This window comes from Andrographis paniculata, unplaced genomic scaffold (genome assembly GCF_009805555.1).
Source record: "Andrographis paniculata isolate CXL003 unplaced genomic scaffold, ASM980555v1 Contig34END, whole genome shotgun sequence".
NCBI lineage: Eukaryota > Viridiplantae > Streptophyta > Magnoliopsida > Lamiales > Acanthaceae > Andrographis > Andrographis paniculata.
In genome coordinates this window covers 5,713,887-5,733,464 of record NW_026137567.1, presented here as the reverse complement: position 1 = coordinate 5,733,464, position 19,578 = coordinate 5,713,887, and the positions used below count along the sequence as shown (strand labels likewise).

Below are 19,578 nucleotides of genomic sequence, written 5' to 3'. Positions count from 1 at the left end.
CCATTTTCGGTCGTCTCATTTCAATTTTGACTTATTTTGACCAATTATTTTTTGTCTGCTTACTTTTCAAAGGAAGCAAAATGAGTGGAGGCGTTATTATGACTTTTGACTGCTTTTGCAATTATGCTATTTGCCGTACCAATTTTTAGCCATCTAAAATTTGATGGTACGACGTGCTTGTAGCCTTCATTTCCTCGAATTTCCACATTTCCATGAAACCACAAATATATATGTAGTGCGTAGGAATGGAAATAGGAAAAATAAAAAATAAATAAAAATAATGGATCAGAGGAAAGCGGAAGGGAATGAAAGGAAAGGGACGGTGAAAGGAAATGAAGAGGTGGCGGTAGGGACGAGTCCGTACACTCAGTACAAGGATTTAGAGGATTACAAGAAACAAGGGTATGGAACGCAAGGCCACCTGCAACCGAAGGAGGGCGCCGGCGCCGGCGCGTCCACCGACGCTCCGACCTCCAACGCTAATCCGAGCCAATAGCTGCCAATCCGATCCATGTGATGTTCTTTTTGTGTTTAGTTAATTCGTTAATGGTGTTTATCATGTTTGTTCGTTTCTGTGTGTATGTATCGTGTATGTTATTGTTTGTAGCTTTCATTCTTGGATAGCCAGAGATAATATATACAATAAGGTAATTATAGCTTCAAGACGGGTGATTTGTGTTAAAAATTGTAATCGAATATGTTTTTGAAAATTTTGAATACTATTAATTAATGGAGTAGTAATTTTTTTTAAATATATATATATATATAATATTAAATAATATATATATTTTTTAATTTAAGAGGAGTTATGTATATAAATCGATATAAATTTTCTAAAATTTTTGTTTGAGCATTAAAATTTTGGTTTGAGCAAAGCTATTATTATAGTGCTAAATATTGCTATTCAATAAGTTTAGGTGATATTTAGACTTTGTTCTTTTTATATTTCTTTTACACATTTTTCTAAAGTACACACATTCCGTAACACAAAGTTACAATAAAGGTGTGTTTGTTTGACGGTTTGGATTTTGATCTGTGATTTGAATGACTTAATAGTAAAAATTTTGAATTTGAATAATTGTACAATGTGATATAAATAGGTGTTGATGTTTTGAATGTAAAATTGATTTTTCATATAATATAAAAAATGAAAAATAGGTTTTTGATTCAATGTTTTTGGGGGAAAAAATTGAATGAATAGTGTAAATCCAATCCAATGCCCCAAACAAACACACTAGAAGTGAATCATATGTGGCAGCAAATAAAGCCCGACAAGACAAATCATACTAGGTCGTGAATTATGTGTGTCACATTTTAATTGACTACAGGATGTTTACCCAGCCAATGTTTGGATCCGGCTCTATCCAAATGTTTCTAGTACCTTTCTATTTTTGATAAAATTTATTAAATCAAAATGCACTTAATAAATATAAATCAATTCAATTAATTGTATAACATATAACACTATATCTATCATCCACTCAAAACTCTTTTATTTTTATCTATAGCTTCAAAAAATAAATATTTTTATTATATTTAAAATTTTATTTTATTTATAAAATTAATTTATATTAATTATAAATAAATAAACATATTTTTTATTTACTTGTATTATATAAACTTTTTAACTCTACAAAATGATAGTCATAATTTATACTTACGTTGTCATTTATTTATCTATCTGTTTATTTTTTGTATGGAGTTTTAATATTAGTATTATATTTGAGTGTGATATGAATAAAATAGAAAAGATTAAAATAATCTTATTAGTATAGTGTGAATATTTATGTAATATATTGTAAGTTGTAAAGATATTTTTAATATTAGTTGAAAGTATAATTATTAAAAAATGAAATAGATACTTTGTTACGGGATATACAAAATAGAAAAATAGATAAATTGGTAAAAGACGGAGAGAGTATTTAACATATTTAAATACATATTCTAATTTTTCAAAATCATATATATTAAATTTATTTTAAAAGTATTATTAACTAATTAAACACCACTACTTTAAATATCATATCACCAATGAAATTAGTCAATTGTTTCAAAATGAAGAATATATGATGTGCTATAAATATACTATTTACAAATATACTTTGTATATTTTATCACATATGTAGGTGAGTCAAATCAACACAATATATAATATATTTTACAATTTTGTAAAAAATTAATAATTTATCACAAAATATTATTTCGTCAAAATATATTTTCTATCACTTTTGTTTGTCCCATTTTAAAATATATTTTTTTTTTACTTTAGAAAAACTAAGTATACATTAATACCAAAATACAGGGGTTGGATTTGTAACCGTGAGGTCATGGGTTCAAATCCGACACCTCAGGTCACCTGCCACACATGGTTTGCCTAGTGTGACTTTTCCATCGAACCTAATTTGCAAGGTATTAGGTTCGACCGAAAATTTATCTATTAACTCTTACACACTTCCACACTGTGAAATTCCAAGGAGCTGGATTCGGGGAAGTATCATTTATTACCGATAAAAACTTTTCATCAACATAATACTTCAAAATAAAAACTAAACAAACACATCCTAAATAGGAGTAACAGATAAAAACCTTTAATATTATTACATACGATTTCACATAAATTTAATATATACATTTATATGGTTAGCAAGGAAACTCCTTAAATAAATCCAGTTCACTTACCTGTTACTGTATGAAAATAATCGGAATATAGAAAGTGGCATGTATATCAATAACCATTTAAAATAATTACTTATGGTCATCGAATTACTGGAGCCAAATCCTACGGAGTGAGTGTGGACATGGTTCGAAGTTTGCTAGCTTAACACTATAAAGTAAAATGACAGTAATACCCCCAGCTAGATATTCTATAGACGCTGTTCTTACAGTCGTTGAGCAGTTACTTTCGTAATTTCGTATTGAGAAACACTTGCCTTCCTCCGATACATATGCCCTTTTTCTGTACAACAAATTTCCATTAAGCTCGCATTTTCTCTCACAGTCGAAGTCTCTTCTCATCTCCCCAACCGCAAGCAAAGAATTCGGCGGAGCTTGTTGGCGGATAACCTGCGTTGCCTCTTCCGATCTGCTGTTTAGTTCTCTTTAATTTTTCAGTCTAATTGTGTAACTGGTGTGTATATCGAATGACGTCGGGCGTGGCGGAGCGGATTCAGCTCGCCAAGCTGTGCAGCTCCAAGGATTGGTCTAAAGCTATTCGAGTGCTCGATTCGCTGCTCTCGCAGTCCTGGTCCATACAGGACCTCTGGTAATTTGGAATTGGATTGATCTTGTTCGCTGGATTTGGTTGCTTGATTTGGATTTGACTAGTAGGTTAATCTGCCGTGTTTTGTTTTGTTTTTCTTGGTATTTATTTCCTTGAATTTTAGCAATCGAGCGTATTGCTATAGCCAATTGGAGCTGCACAAGCACGTCATCAAGGACTGCAATAAGGCATTGCAGCAGGATTCTAAGCTTGTTCAAGCTTATATTCTTAAAGGTGAACATTTTTTGTATTGGAGTAAGTTGTTTGTTTGTTCCGTTTGGGCGATGAGAACTATCTTTGGATTAGAATCAGAGTGTTGAGGCGGAAAATGTACTTTGATGCTGGCGACAATTCAAATTTGAAGTCAACTGCTATTCAACAAACCAATAAACAAATAATGCATTTACGAATTTGGAACTGATTTTTGTTGACACCATGGTTGATACTACGTTTTAGATGACTTTAATTTTTAGATACTTCTTTTTAAAGAGTCAATTGCATATTTTCTCAACTGATGTGATTCCACGAAGAATGAGAAGAAATGGCTTATTAGATGCTGTTCTATTGCTAAATGTTAGCTCTTTATTCTTCACTTACCTTCAAGCTTGTACCCTTAGTTCTATTTACAGTAGGCTGTACTTTTTTGAGTAATGGAGTAAATTTAAATAGCTCCTTGTGACAATTCTGACCTTTAATATTCAATGATTCCAGAAAAAAAAATGGGAAGTTTCCAGAAAATTTCTCTATTTCATGTAATGGCAATTTTACATTAGAATCAGGCTTAGTTAGTCCGAAGCATTCATCATTTACTGGCAATAGTATAAATTTGCCGTGAATGGCCAATTTATACTTTCTCATCACAAGGTATTTACTCACAAGTTTAGTTTTATGATAGAGGTTGGGTTAAGCCAAGCTATTTGACTCAATTTTGATTTACTCAAAGTCGTAAAATACACAGTTGAAGTTTTATGATGTTGTCTGACTCCAGTAGTCCTTTCTTATTGGTTGACTAACATTGCTTTGATTTGACATGTTTCCTAACAACACGGTATCCATTAATGGTAACACTTCTTTCAATTACCAAAACCATGAGTGCATTCAATTAAACAAATGTGACATTCTTAAATGTGGATGAATAGCATGTAATTGTTAGACTTGAAATATATTAGTAGCGAGTATTTATATTTCTACTAAGGGTGTAATCAAGCATTATTGTAAATAAGAGTGAGTTTGAATGGAGCCCCATTTTGTTCGAATGCAACTCCAGCTAAAGTGTTAGAGCTTAAGTTTATCTTAGTCTTGCTTCTTGTTGATTAGTCTTTAGCTCATAACCATAAATGCAAACTTGAAATGACAGTTTTGTTTGATCTATTCTTGTCAATTCCCTCTTCGACTTGGCCAACTGAGACATAGGGTCAATTTATGTATGCTGGAGACAAGTAATGATAGTTTAAAATTCATGTAAAATAAGGAAAACTCAACATGTTTAATCATGCCCTAAACAGACAATGATCATGTAAGTGATTAACATGCAATCTGGGAAAAGATTTATAAGATACACCATAGTTAACCTCAAATAAGTGCAAAAACACATACGAGTCCTTAAAAAGAGCATGAAGATTCAGAAAAAAAAAAAAAAAGCATCTCCCAAGAAGTGCAAACATTTTGGCTTATATTTTTTCTTGATTCGGGGTAGTGAAGAGATTTCTTTCTGGTTATAATTACATGCTACAATTGTGATTCGTCCCTTGTGGGATTGGACTCATTTTTATTTTCATTGTACTTTGTAGTTATTCGCTATTTATTAACAAAGAAAAAGAAAAATAAAAAAATAAAGGAACACAGAAGCTTTCTAAGATGGAAGATGTCACATGCCTCCTTTAGCATTTTGAAAGTAGAGTAGTTTTGTGGAGTTAAAAACCATTAGCCTATATCAAGAATATTCTAAGCATTCAAGTCATACATGAAATACAGATACTAACAAATGAAAGAACAAAAAAAAGGTGGATGTTGAAATAGCTGTGTGTGTTAAGATTGGTTTGTTGCTCTTGAAATTGTTTCATTGGCCCTTCACAAGATGTGAGCCAACCACAGCAACCCAAATGATTGTAGGCTCTTATCGCATGGACATTAGCTTCAGTGATTAGATTCAATTGAATTGAGCGTGGTTTTTGTTGCACATAGTCTGTCTCTCAGAATATATTATTCCAACAGTTAATTGGATGGATATATAAACAGGAGGTCTTGCATATTATTTTGCTCTTCAATCAAGTTTGCCTCATTGATTTCCAACTTTACCAACAAAATTTTACCTTACTCTTTCATTTATTTGTATTGTAGGGCGTGCACTACATGCTCTGGGAAAGAAAGATGATGCCCTTTCAGTTTGGAAGCAAGGCTATGAGCATGCTGCTTTTCAGTCTGCAGATTTGAAACAACTTGTGGAGCTGGAAGATCTGTTGAGCACTGTTAAACAAAATGGAACTATTTCTTTGGAGAACCATGTGACAAAGTCATCTGGGGTAACAGTTAATGCATCTGGACCAGTTGTTTCAGAGGCAACTGAAACATCTGATGATCAAAGAAAATCAAATGGGGAAACCAAACCTACCAGCAAGGCAATTAAGCAATTGGAGGCCAATGACAAATTACATAATGGAGCTAAAGCTAATGTTAATGGTAGCATTACTGCTGCTAGTCAATCAATAAAAACACATGAGTTTCTCCCTATAGAAACTAATGGGATTCTCAAGAAATCGACCGGAAAATCAGTATTGAGCGATATAGCTGAATCAAGCGCTGATTCATCAGTGGACTGCTGTGAACCTAGTGATAGTTCTGATATATGCAGCGAGTCATTCAGCTTATCAGAAATTCATAATGAGTTAATGGATGAGGCCAACAGGAACAAAAAGTTCTGTGTTGCTAGAATTTCAAAGAACAAGTCAATAAATGTTGATTTTAGATTATCAAGGGGTATTGCACAGGTAATTTTACATATGCTTTTTTAGATATCTTGCTAAAATATCTACAGTTGCTACTGTTTCACCATCATAAGTTGACTGTTTTTAACTCCCCTCCCCAAGTTTGTATGGTTACCATCAACATCCTATCGCACACTAAGTTTTCAGGCTCATTAGTTTCAAGTTTGCAACTGATATTTTCTTCCAAATATCTATCCATACCTGACAATTAAGGTTTTGATTTTCAAGGTTTAATTGATGTGATAGTTGACCGCACTTTGAACAGCCCAATTTGATATCTAAACTGAACTATTCTTGAGGTGTTCAAATTGAGCAAGTGGCAAAGGGTTTTTTTTTTTTTTCCAATAGAACATACTAAATGATGTAACAGTTCTGTTTGGTTACCATTTCAATTTTGGTTAGCACTATGCTCCTAAATTTTTTCCCACTTAAATTTCAGTACATAAAATCTTCAATATAAATAAACCTTTAAACAAAAATTATTTAAACTTTAATTTCATTCTTCAACTAATAATAATATAATACTCTATTACAAGCATTACATAAGTTAAATCAAATTAATTAACTATCTAATCGAACACTACTTAAACTGTGTGCCAAAAAGAACTGGTATTAATCCCATGGGACTGAGGGAGTATATATGTATATAAAATTTTATTCTCTACGAAATGATATTTATATTATATATTTTATTGAGGTATGTTTTTTGAAACACTTACATACACATTTTAAATTGATTTTAATTATATATATATATATTATAAATCAGATATCAATTAAATAAACTATATCCAATCCAACCACAATTCCAACTAACAACCAAACACACTTAGTCCTGCTAATTTCTCTGATGACTCTGCAAGTTTGTAATGTAATGTATTTTGATATTAGTTTTGATATTTGGCCTCTTTTTGATGCTTTGTTATTCTTTTCTTATAAGGATCCTGATTAAGTAATGAATTCTTGAATATAATCTTGGTGATCATATAAGGTGAATAGAATCTTAGTATTCGTTTAAGTTCAATCATGTAATGCATTTAGCTGCTCAATAAAATTAGCAATTCATATCCTTCACTCAGCTTCATTACTACACCACATGCAACAGTGTACTTGAAAAAAGAAAGTTGGTCTTATAAATTAATACCTGCTTCTTTTTATTGATTCCGGTGTTCGTGATATGAAATGATTCTCTGTTCTTTTGCAGGTTAATGATGGAAATTATGCATATGCTGTATCCATTTTTGATAAGGTTACTATTTATTTTCTTTTTTAATTTTGTTTACATCACTGTTAATGCTCCTATGTTTTCTCCCTCCACATATGGACTAGTTTCGATGATATTTCCCTATTAACATCTTCTCTCTTCTTTTGTATATCTTAGATACTAGAAGAAGAGCCAGATTACCCTGAAGCATTAATTGGAAGGGGCACAGCATATGCTTTCCAACGAGAACTACATGCTGCTATTGCTGATTTTACCCAGGTAAAGATTAAACGAGCCTTTTTTATCAAGGGGAATGTGCAAATGAACATGGGTACTTTGAACAGGCAATAGAATCAAATCCATCGGCAGGTGAGGCTTGGAAACGTCGGGGGCAGGCTCGAGCAGCTCTGGGAGAATCTGCTAAAGTATGGTTTTTCTGTATTTGGTCATGTCTTTTGGGAATTATTTGCAGTTATTTTTTGGTTTATTTATTTTCTATGAGAAATAGTGCTAGCATTTGTTGGACCTGGTTTTCATATTCATTAGAGCTGAATAATATGCTTAATGAAGTTCATACTCTATTAAGGTTCAATTACTTTTTAGTAGTTCCACAAATACCTGTTTTACAAATCACTGGATGCTAATTGCACTTAGTAATATCTGCATATCAGATTCAGTTATCACGACTTTGGTTTATCCAACCATTTATGTGATCAGGAATATACCTTTGTAGAATCTCCCTGAAGTTCTTTCAAAACCATCTATGTTGTCAGTTGTCAAATGCCTATGTAGACTGCATATCAGATCCAGTTATCACAACTTTAGTTTCATATTCATTAGAGGTGAATTATATGCTTAATGAAGTTCATACTTTATTAAGCTTCAATTACTTTTGAGTAGTTCCACAAAAACCCATTTTACAAATCACCGGATGCTAATTGCACTTATTAATATCCGCATATCAGATCCAGTTATCACAACTTTATGCGATCTAATATATTCCTTTGTAGAAGCTCCCTGAACTTTTTTCAAAACAATCTATGTTATCAATGTCAAATATACCCATGTAGACTGGTGCAGTTATCACAACTTTAGTTTGTCCAACCATTTATATGATCAGGAATATACATTTGTAGAAGCTCCCTGAACATCGCTCAAAACCATCAATGTTATCAGTTGTCAAATCACCAAAGCCTTATTGGAAAGTCAATCAAGGTCATTCATATTCAGATCCATACAATGATTAATGTCCATCAAATATCTAGAAATTTAGAATAAATATGATGTTGCCACGTTAAATACAAATAATTGCTTTATCCACCACAACCTTTATATGTGAAACATATTTGTTAATTCTGATCATGGTTCTTTTCATGGTAGTTGCTCATACAGAATTTTAATTAACAAAGTTTGATACTTTCTTCCTAGGTGGACAATTTTACTTGGTTGTGTTTGCAAAAACCAGTCATTTTCTTGACCAGGAGCATATTATATTATTATGGAAAGCAGTCACTTGAAAAAGTTAATTCAGTAGTTGCATTCTTCACCAAATTTTTTATCCAAGTTTCTTTTTAAGACATTCATGATGGTAATAAATGTCCATGCATCCCCAAATACATGCCAGCATGTCTATATATCTGTGGACTGACATATCAAACCATCTTTTTGTCCCAGGCAATTGCAGATTTGACAAAAGCATTGGAGTTTGAACCAGACTCACCTGATATATTGCATGAAAGGGGTATGAATATGATTCTTAATTAATTGCTGATTAATTCCTGGCTAACCATGCGTACGCAAATGATTAATTGGGTCTATATGTAGATATTGTACATTGTGGCATACAGGTGAAATGTAATAGAAGGATCCAAAATCATTTGGTGTTAGGAGATAGAATATGAAATCAAATCATTGTGTACTCGTAGAAATACAAATATTTTACTATAATCCACTGTTTTGTCCTGCTTTCTAAGGAAAACATTTAAAAATAAACTCCTACCCTTTCCGTTGCCATTACTTCAAAATAATTGCCAGAACAGTAAAAGGAGATAAATCAACACCATCTGGTCTAAATGTAAGAAAGTTTCTTACTGGTCTCAATGTTAGACATATAACAGTTAAGATATTTTTCATTCCTCCTATATTGCATTTGATCCTAGAAATTATTATGTTAATGATTATTTCTGTAGGGATTGTAAATTTTAAATTTAAGGATTACCAAGCTGCTGCGGAGGATCTGTTAGCATGTGTAAAAGATGATAAGGACAACAAATCTGCATATACTTATTTGGTGAGTCCAAAACATGTTTTGCTTTAGTTTAGTAAATTCAATGGTTAGCTTCATAAGGAAAGAACCATAATAATAATAATAATAATGTGATTTTGACTTTCGAAGGGTTTGGCTTTATCTTCACTTGGTGAATATAAAAGGGCAGAAGAGGCACATATGAAAGCAATTGAAATAGACAAAAACTTTCTTGAGGCTTGGACTCATTTAGCTCAGGTACTCACTAACTTTTTTATCAGGCTTTTGATACACCTTTGTTGCTTTTCATGCTTTGTGTTGTATTGGAATCTGATTGAACAAGATTTATGGGTGTTTGACCTTGGAATTTTTTGACAGTTTTATCAAGACATGGCAAGCTCAGAAAAGGCTCTAGAATGCATTAATGCGATAATTCAAATTGATCAAAGGTATACGGTCAAAACATGCTAGTCGAAAATGCTTTAAGGCTCTAGAATGCATTAATGCGATATATATATTTTTTCCAAAAATAAATTTATTCTTTGCATAGATGGTGAGATACAGTGGAAAAATTAACCTTATTCTCTTTTCATTAGTATCAGGATAAAATATCCTTTACATAATACTACATAGAAACTAAATTAAGGAAAACTGAGGCTTTGTTCTTTCTCTTATTTTTTCCTACACATTTTCCAAAAAAATTAATACATTACACACATTCATTATTTTTATATTCCCTACACAATTTCCTATACGTTACATCAAAATATTTACTTTCCAACAATTTCACAAAACAAACATATCTGTATCTTCCTAAAACTGGAAATACTTTGACTAATTGAACTCCTACAATCAAGAAACATCCACACATTGCTCTTTTGATAATTTCAACTGTCATGTTCTGTACAGCTATAAATTAGTTCTTTCACCCTATTCAGTCCTGACAGATAGTGTATCATTAAGTACTAAGGAGAGTTCAAAGTGATTACCTTTGGGTGATATATGAGATTTCAGTTGTCTCAGTTCTTTGAACCAATATGCTCCAATCAAAGGTTAAATAAACAATGTCTTCTGGTAAATATGAATGTACTTTTCTTAGTCTAGTCAACAATAGTTTTCCATTTATAAATTTCTTGGCTTCTATGCTTGAGTCCAATGCTAAGCCGCATGCGATGGTTGTTTCTTTTCCATTTCTTTTCATTTTGGTTCAGATATGTTTTTTCTTATATGTCTGGCATGGGTGTCAAAAATGGGTACTGCATACAGTATAAGATGTTCAAAGGTTCAAGGCATAGCTTTCTTCACTAATAATTTTGGAATTTTTGCTGGAATACACTGATTTGATTCTCTTACTAGGTTTTCCAAAGCATATCAGCTGCATGGGCTTCTGCTCCATGGAATGGGAGAGCACAGGTAAAATGTTAAATCTTCTCTAGTTGATAGTGTAGAAATATATGTCTAGATATACTAAATATTGCTTCTTAATTTATGGCATTTAGTACACATTTGTCTCATTATGATTCTATTTGTTTCCTTTCTTTTTCTTTGAAATTTTATTTTGCTCCTCTCAATATCTTCTAGATTTTTATCATTGCCCTAGGGTTTGTAATGATTACTAATTAACTTATTTTTTGTTCACCCAACTACTGTTTCCTTCGGAGCCCTCTGCATTGATATGATTGTTCATGGAACTGACGGAAGAGTTTGTTTAATTCCTTAATTTGAATCGATGATTTCAGGAATGCCATCAAGGAGTTATCAACAGGACTAAGTATTGATAGCTCAAATATTGAATGCCTGTATTTAAGAGCTTCCTGCTATCATGCAATTGGAGAATTTAGAGAAGCAGTATGGACCTTTTCTTTTATTTGTCACACCCCTACTTTCTTATTTATTTCTGTGAGTGCATTGGAATGGGTGTATAGTTTGTTAAGTGACTTACATGCACGCATGTGTCAATGCAGGTTAAAGATTATGATGCAGCTTTGGATCTTGAATTAGATTCAATGGAAAAATTTGTACTCCAGTGCTCAGCTTTTTATCAGGTTATTTAATCTTCGATATGACTTCTCCTTAACTACTGCTATTCTCACATTATTATTGAAGATAATCACCTTTTTGTTTACAGACAAATTTTAAAATATTTGTGTTCGCATTTTAATATTTTTAATGTGCATCATTGGCTTTTTTTTACTTCTTGCTCATTGAATGCATGGATACAATTGTATTCTTGATCATAATGTAAATCTATGGCACCATATGTGATCATAAGGAGCTGAGTGTTGTCTTTATAACAATTGCAGAAAGAAATAGCATTATACACAGCTTCAAAGTTCAACTCTGAGTTTTCTTGGTTTGATCTTGATGGTGACATAGATCCCCTCTTTAAGGTAATATTGAATCATCACACTGCCTTTAATGTGTCAATATCACCAATCTTTACATTGCTTTGATTATTCTTCATTGACTTGAAATGATAATATACCCAGTACTAGAACTTTAGTTCATGTGGTTGTTTGCTTGGGCTACTTAATAAGTACAGCAACATTTATCTTTAACCAACATTTAGAAGTCTTTTGGAGGTATATTTTGCAATCAATCTTTATCTTCATGGTACTGTGTATAAATAACACTTATGACTTTGACTGTTTCCTGCTTGTTTTTCCTAGGAATATTGGTGTAAAAAGCTGCATCCAAAAAATGTCTGTGAAAAAGTGTACAGACAGCCTCCTCTGCGAGATTCTCTAAGGAAAGGAAAACTGAAAAAACAGGAATTATCTATTTCAAAGCAAAAGGCAACCCTATTGCATGCAGCAGATTCTATTGGCAATGGGATTCAGTATTATTGCGTTGGATTCCTGCCAAATAAACGGCAGGTAACTATTTGTAGAATGAGTTATAGGAATTTTATGATTAGTTGAACCTGTTGTTCCAAATCACAGTTCACTTTTCTCAAGAAAGCTTTAATTTCCATTCGGGTTTTCTTTTTATGTTTCTTATCACCCATTCTGATAAATATTTAATATAGAAATTTAAGTTTCTTTAGTAGAATTTAGGGATCATTTTGTTATCTCTCAATCTATTCTTGCTTTGCATAAGTTTGGCTCAGTCCCTTTGTATGCTAGTAAACTGCTAAAAGAAAATGGGGAAATCACAAAGACTAAGAAGAAAAATTTCAGTTCTATTATTCATCTATGTGAAAAAATTTCTGATTGCTGATGTCTAGTTCTCTAAACTATGAATTAGTAGTTTTACTATGAATTATTAAAGTCTATTTTCACTTCCTTGGCATCCCAAAATATGTTATGTCTTAAACTGCTGAAACACCCCCAAGGATTTTCATGAGTTTCTTAGTTACTTCTTGTGCCAACTGATGGCTCATATATATGTTAACCTCCATCAGTACCGTATGGCGGGACTTGCTGCTATAGAGATTGCCCAAAAGGTTGTACGGGTTTGGCGATCTATACAAACTGAATGGAAGCATTCAAATAAAGGCACATCCAAAAATGGAAAGAAAGTTAGGAGACGCGAGAAACTTAGCCATCTTAGTCAAAATAGAGGGGGGGCTGGTTGCAGCACCAGCAGCTTCTTAGAACAATCTACTTCATTTAATGCTGCAGAGGAAAAATTATTTGGGCGCCCTACAATGCCATGGCACAGTATTTATTCAGTGGCTGTCAAATGGAGACAGATATCTGAACCATCTGATCCAGTTCTTTGGATTAACAATCTGAGGTACTTCATATTTGTTTATGAAATTATGCAACTGTAGGTACAGTTTTATTTCTGTGACCATCTGCATAACATATTGGATAGACTCATATAATTTGGGTAGTTTTTGTAGAAAATGTTTTAGTAGTTCACATTACTTCATTTCATATTTCATGGATTTATATTTTATAGGATAGCAAGTAAAGATACATATGCATTTCTGTTTAAAAAAAGACGCATGGTCTACCGACAGTTTTGTGTTTGTTTGTGTGTGCATGAATTTTCATTTCTGATCTGTGGACTTTTTTATTACTTAGTGAGGAGCACGACTCTGGTTTTGGGTCTGAGACGCCTCTTATCCTTGGACAAACCAAGGTTGTACGCTATTTTCCATATTTTAAGAGGTAAATCTAACACCAAAAATTTCATCACCTTCATTACCTAAGTGAATTCTACTCTGACAAGATATGATTGATTTAATTAATGATCTGCAGAACAATTAATGTTGCTAAAGAAGTAATGAAGGAAAATAAGTATGCCCTTGGAAAGAAGGGCAACATTATCAATCTCACTGTAAATGGGAAACTGCAAGAAGTAAGTTATATTGTTGCGTAGAAAATTCATTATTACCTTTTACACCTAAGATATATATTACCTCGTCCCTGAGAATTGTATCGGTGTAACTTTTTTATTAGATATATGTCCTTTTTACAGTAATGAATTGTCTACAGGTGATTCATTCTGTTAGCCCCTTGAGCACACAAACACAATTGTTTAGCTGCCCTATGTAAGTTGTCTTTTCTGATCTTAATGAATGCCTTAATATTCATCCTGTAGGTAATGAAGGCAGAATCCTGCTCAGATCTTTTCAGAGCTGTGGGTGAAGACTTCTGGTTGGCTACTTGGTGCGACAGTATGACAGTTGAGGGGTAACTTCCACATCATATTTTCCTGGTTTATGAACATCATCACTATATACCCAATCATTTTAGTACTGACCTTACTGGTTCAATTTTGGTTCTTATTTCAGAAAGCGATTAGAGGGAGCAAGGATATCTTTACAAAAAATGTATGTCAAATGAAATGGTTTCCTCTTTTGTTCACTTATTGCTCATTCTTTACACGCGTAGACTTCTATTTATTGAGAATCTTCGTTAACTAATTTTCTCCTTCAGGGATGAAATAGGTTATGATTTTTCCATTAAAACACCTTGCCCACCAACCAGATGGGATGACTTTGAAGTGGAAATGGCTTCAGCATGGGAGGTATCTTTCTGGCCAAGATACTTCTTTATCAGTCTTTAATTCCAGCTTCTTTGTATTTCTCGTTGAAAATGCAAAAGTACTGCTTGTTAGAACAACTTTCATCCCAATTGATCATTTTTTGAGCCTGACAATCATTACATTGGGTTTGAATATTTAGATAACAACCTTGCCGTATTTGTTCAAATTTCAGTTTGACTTATACATGACATCAGTAAGCTCTGTAAAGCTTGTACCGAACACCACACCTTTGTCACTGCATTATTTGAAATGCCTGAGTAACCTCACAAGTTATCCATTTAGTTTTGGGAGCTCAATTCATTGAACAGATAAATATTGAATTGGATATTGCAGGCTCTCTGTGATGCTTATTGTGGTGAAAATTTTGGGTCAACGGATTTTGATGTGCTGGAGAATGTGAGAGAAGCTATCTTGAGAATGACATACTACTGGTAAAAATCTATGTATGCAATGTGGTGAATTGCATAAATTGCCCTGTCTTCATATGTTTTTTAGCTGATCTTCTATTTTCAGGTATAACTTCATGCCACTATCAAGAGGAACTGCTGTCGTTGGCTTTGTTGTGTTGCTTGGACTGTTACTTGCTGCTAATATGGAATTTAAGGGGAGCATTCCCGAGGGCGTACAAGTGGATTGGGAAGCAGTCCTACAACCTGATCCTAATTCCTTCATATCTTCCGTAAAAAGTTGGCTCTATCCTTCTCTCAAGATCAACACATCCTGGAAAGGGTACCCTGATGTCGTATCAACTCTGGATACAACCGGATTAGTAGTTACTGCATTGAGCACCTACGCTAATTAAACAGTTCATATAAGAGGTAGGCATTGCTATGAAACAACTGCATTGAAAAAAAAATAAAAAGGAAAATTGGCCAGAAGTGCTTTTCTTTCTTGTTTTCTTGCAACTATGAAGTTCTTTGATGACAGCAGATATATTTATGCAGGTAACTGAATAAAGCAACATTAATAGTGCAAACCATTCATCAGGCATTCTCCCTTATGGAAATAACGACGAGATGAAGAACTTCAGGCGGATGTCATGATGCCAAACTGAAACTCCGTTGTGTTATTATTCATGTAAAATGTAACATTAATTGTTTGTTGTTCGACAACCTACCTGCGTAGGATGAGTTTGTTGTTTGTTGTACCCTATCCTTGAGAGACTTCTCTTTGTCGTCTGTCTCTGTTGTTTTTTTGTTGTTGAAAATCTGCTTACTGCTACATCGGACTGACATGTGAATGTTCTTCTCTTCACTGATAGTGATGGACTTCTGTTCTCCCTTTTTATGGTTTCCTTCTAGCTGAGATTTATACTACCTCCGCTATATGATGGCGGAATTAATAATTAATGTGTTGTCTGACAGATAGCATATTGTATATATTAATATAATATAAAAAAAATACTGAATATCAATTAGCATCACATATAATAGTTGATTTTTATTAGATAATTTAAGTGTTTATTTGAAAAATCAGCATAGTATTAATTTTACAAATTGGCATGATTGGTGCCATTTCTTCTACTTATTACATCAATGAATTTTGAACACCACCACACAATCTACAATGGTTGTTGGGTCGTTGTCGTCGTCTTTCTCAAAGGATGTGTAGCTTTCTTATCTTTTCTATGATCCCTCTGCAAATGGGGCAACTCTTGCTTTCCTCCTTCATAATCCTGCAACATTAATCAATGCAATCCAATCCAATTATCCAATCCCTCCATCTATTCTCATTTGTTCATAATAACTATGTATGTATGTATGTATGTAGGTGAGGTTACCCACCTGGCTGCGCAGGTGTGGCAAGCAATGCAATGGCCACAAGGGACGAAGAAGCAATCCCGCTGGTCGTCGTAACATATCACACATATCTGCCCATCGTACAGCTCGTCATCGGACGACGACGATGACGTGGCGTTGCTGCCCGTTTCTAAATCCGGGCTGCTGCCCGTGCCGCCATAGTTGCTACCTTCACCTCCTCCTCTTCCTGATTTCTTCTTAGACGGCAGCAATCTGCTGCTCTCCCTCGCGGCCTCTCCTCCTCCGCCGCCTTCTTCCTCGTCGCAGTTCCACATGAGCTTGATGATCAAGGCAGTGATCATCAAGAATATTGCTGAAGTTTAACACATCAAAGATAAAAAAACAAAAAGCAATTTTTTGACAACGCCATTGACTTTACAGTCTAGTAATTTTGTCGCTGAATGTTCAGCAAAAAAGTAAATTGATTAGCCTAGTAGCCCCCCATGTCTGTTTAGCTATTTTTGGTCAGACTAAAATTAGACATAATAAGTAACATACCAGTGAGGCCGGCGTAGAACGCCAAACGCATTGCGTAATCCACCAAAGCATGAGTTTGCTCATCATCGTTATCCTGATCACCAAGAATCACTCAGTCAGTTCCATTCCATCTGAAGTTATTTGAATAAAAATGGAGATCCGTGGTGGTGATTTGAATTTCACCTTGACGACTCCCACTGAAGAAGAAGAAGAAAACAACAAAAATCCATGGAATTCACCGAAACTTCGTCTCCAACTCATCGTCATCCCCTTTGGATCCTCTCTCAATTGGCATCTGCAGCTAAGTTTCTGAAAAATAAACAAAAATAAATAAATAAACAACCATACAGTTAGATCTCACGAAAAATCATTCATTTCATACAGAAATCAAACTCCATTAATTACCTCATCGTCGCACCTCAACCTCAAAGATATGTAATTTGAAGTTCGGACCGATAAGGAATTGGGGGAATATAGTGGTTGGGTTTTGGTAAAGTTTAAACCTTCAGAGAGCAAATTGACGGAGCAGAGCAGAGCAGTGCAGAGCAGCGCAGTGCAGAGCCGACAAGATGGTGGGCGGGTGATGTAATCTCTTACAGACACATTTATTGCAGTGAAAGCGACCACAATGCTAGTTAATTCATGTTTGTTTACAGTAATTCCTGTTGAATCTCACTCTACTCTACTCTACTCACCTCGACTCTACTCTACTCTCATGTATAATCAACCGATCAATCATACGATCAGTGGATATTTATTTATTCATAGTATGGGAAGAATCTTTTGCAATAAACAATTTCCGGATGCCAGCAGTGCTTGCCTCTTGAAAATTGAAGGAGGGCCGTTGATTCAGTTACTGTGTAAGAAGGGATATATATAAAAAATAGATCTTCTTCTCCAGCCCGATTGAAGTTTGTTTGTTTTGTTTGTTTTGGTTTAAGTGGGAAAACAGACTATGATTCGCCAAATCTCTTTTTCCATGTGGAGTACTTTCAGATTCTAAAAACACACTGTCTGAGACGACACCTTTGCCTATTCTTTTATTTCATTAAAAAAAAAAAAAAAGAAAACTATATTAGTATTATTTTTACTATTTTTCTATAAAATATTAAATATTAAATACAAATACAAACAATGCATGCATCTATGTGGTCAAACAGGATTGGTAGTACGGAGGTATAATTTAAACCAGCTCCACCCCATCTGGTCTGCTCCTGGACACCCTTATTAAATATCAGAATCATTTTATCACTTGCTCATAAAATATTATATATATATATATATATTAATCAATTCAAATTAGTTATATGAGTAACCTAATTTGGTCCAATACTATCTAGTAGTGTTAAATGAAATAAACATGACTATGTACATATTATTCCTAATTAATCTAGTAGGAACTATAAATATAATTTACATATCTGTTTTTTGGACTCCATAACTAAATTAGGCAATAATAAAATTGCATTCTCGTCCTTCACCAATCATTGTTGAATTCAAATTATCATAGGACTCATTAAATGATCTAGAATGAATTTACTCATCATTATAGATTTTGTTGGGCCTAGCAGTCGAGAAAGTCCACAGACTACAGTGAGACTTATTTGGGCTTCATAATGCTTACATAAGCCCATTAATAAATTTTATGGGCCATATGATAAATCTACATCTTTAATCATTATTTTTTTATTTAAAGAAAAAAAGAACGAAAAAGAATAAAGGGTGGGATAGTAGAGGCGGCCGTACCACGTGACATTCTCATGACCCCAAGACAGCTTCACTAATACCATTATATTATTATTATTATTATTATTATTATTATTATCATGGCATTATTCCATGGAAACAAGTCGAGTCATTCTTAGTATGAATTAATTTATTAATTAAGGATGTAATACGTGGAGATACAAAGGTGGTGGTCGAAGTCTGCACACATAATATCAACACGTCGGCCGCCCTAAGTTTTGGATTTTCGGACAAGTGTTCTTCTTTGCTAATTAATTAATCCAGATGCAAATAAATATATTTGGGGTGTGTTTGTTTGGGGATTCTCCCAGTACGCTATTTATCCTATTTTTTTTTAAAAAAAATATTAAATTAAATATTTATTTTTATTTTTTTTTATATTACATTAAAAATTAATTTTACATTTAAAACATCACGTCAACACCTATTTATATCACATCATACAGTTATGCAAATTTAAAATTTTTACTATTCAAATTCCAACTCAAAATCCAAACTCCAAACAAACCCACACAATTATTTGCATTGTTGGTTATTTTATTTTATTTTTCTTGAAAACATATATCCTATTTGCACCGTTTTCTAAACATATTTGAAGTATTTATTTAATTTAAATTATTGAGATGAGTATAAATTAATTAAATAATTAATAAATATTTTATAAGGTGAGTTGTCGATTGAAACTGACTTTAGCGGACAACAATAGGAAGGAATCAGTGATTCTTATAGAACTTTAAGGTAGAAATAAATGAGAGATTCGTTCCTTGTCTCATTCATAGGCTCAGGTTTTAAATTTTATGTTAATTAAGGTATTTTGGAAAATTTATTAATGTGTTTAATTCATAAATAATACTATATGTGATGTA

At 33.3% G+C, this 19,578-nt stretch overlaps 2 protein-coding genes across 3 annotated transcripts; one reads left to right on the top strand and one right to left on the bottom strand.

Moving 5' to 3' along the window:
* The first annotated feature begins 2,960 nt into the window (after positions 1 to 2,960).
* LOC127248556 (suppressor of RPS4-RLD 1) lies at positions 2,961 to 15,971 on the top strand. Its single transcript, XM_051270944.1, has 24 exons — positions 2,961 to 3,262; positions 3,384 to 3,493; positions 5,600 to 6,246; positions 7,448 to 7,492; positions 7,625 to 7,726; positions 7,792 to 7,872; positions 9,122 to 9,188; positions 9,637 to 9,737; positions 9,843 to 9,950; positions 10,071 to 10,141; positions 11,049 to 11,105; positions 11,432 to 11,540; positions 11,657 to 11,737; positions 11,996 to 12,082; positions 12,362 to 12,568; positions 13,096 to 13,430; positions 13,724 to 13,810; positions 13,901 to 14,000; positions 14,244 to 14,335; positions 14,437 to 14,475; positions 14,582 to 14,672; positions 15,024 to 15,121; positions 15,204 to 15,508; positions 15,635 to 15,971. Exons 1-23 carry the CDS (start codon positions 3,141 to 3,143, stop codon positions 15,490 to 15,492), a joined length of 3,126 nt encoding a protein of 1,041 aa, XP_051126901.1. The 5' UTR covers positions 2,961 to 3,140; the 3' UTR covers positions 15,493 to 15,508; positions 15,635 to 15,971.
* Positions 15,972 to 16,099: 128 nt separating this feature from the next.
* Positions 16,100 to 17,661, bottom strand: LOC127248557 (E3 ubiquitin-protein ligase APD1-like). 2 transcript variants are annotated; one of them, XM_051270945.1, is made up of 5 exons: positions 17,372 to 17,661; positions 17,150 to 17,275; positions 16,988 to 17,060; positions 16,475 to 16,802; positions 16,100 to 16,365 (listed from the first exon to the last, which is right to left on the bottom strand). In XM_051270945.1, exons 2-5 carry the CDS (start codon positions 17,231 to 17,233, stop codon positions 16,287 to 16,289), a joined length of 564 nt encoding a protein of 187 aa, XP_051126902.1. In that variant the 5' UTR covers positions 17,234 to 17,275; positions 17,372 to 17,661; the 3' UTR covers positions 16,100 to 16,286. The 2 variants fall into 2 exon arrangements, with proteins under 2 accessions (XP_051126902.1, XP_051126903.1); XM_051270946.1 differs by having other exon boundaries at positions 16,475 to 16,767.
* Positions 17,662 to 19,578: the final 1,917 nt, after the last annotated feature.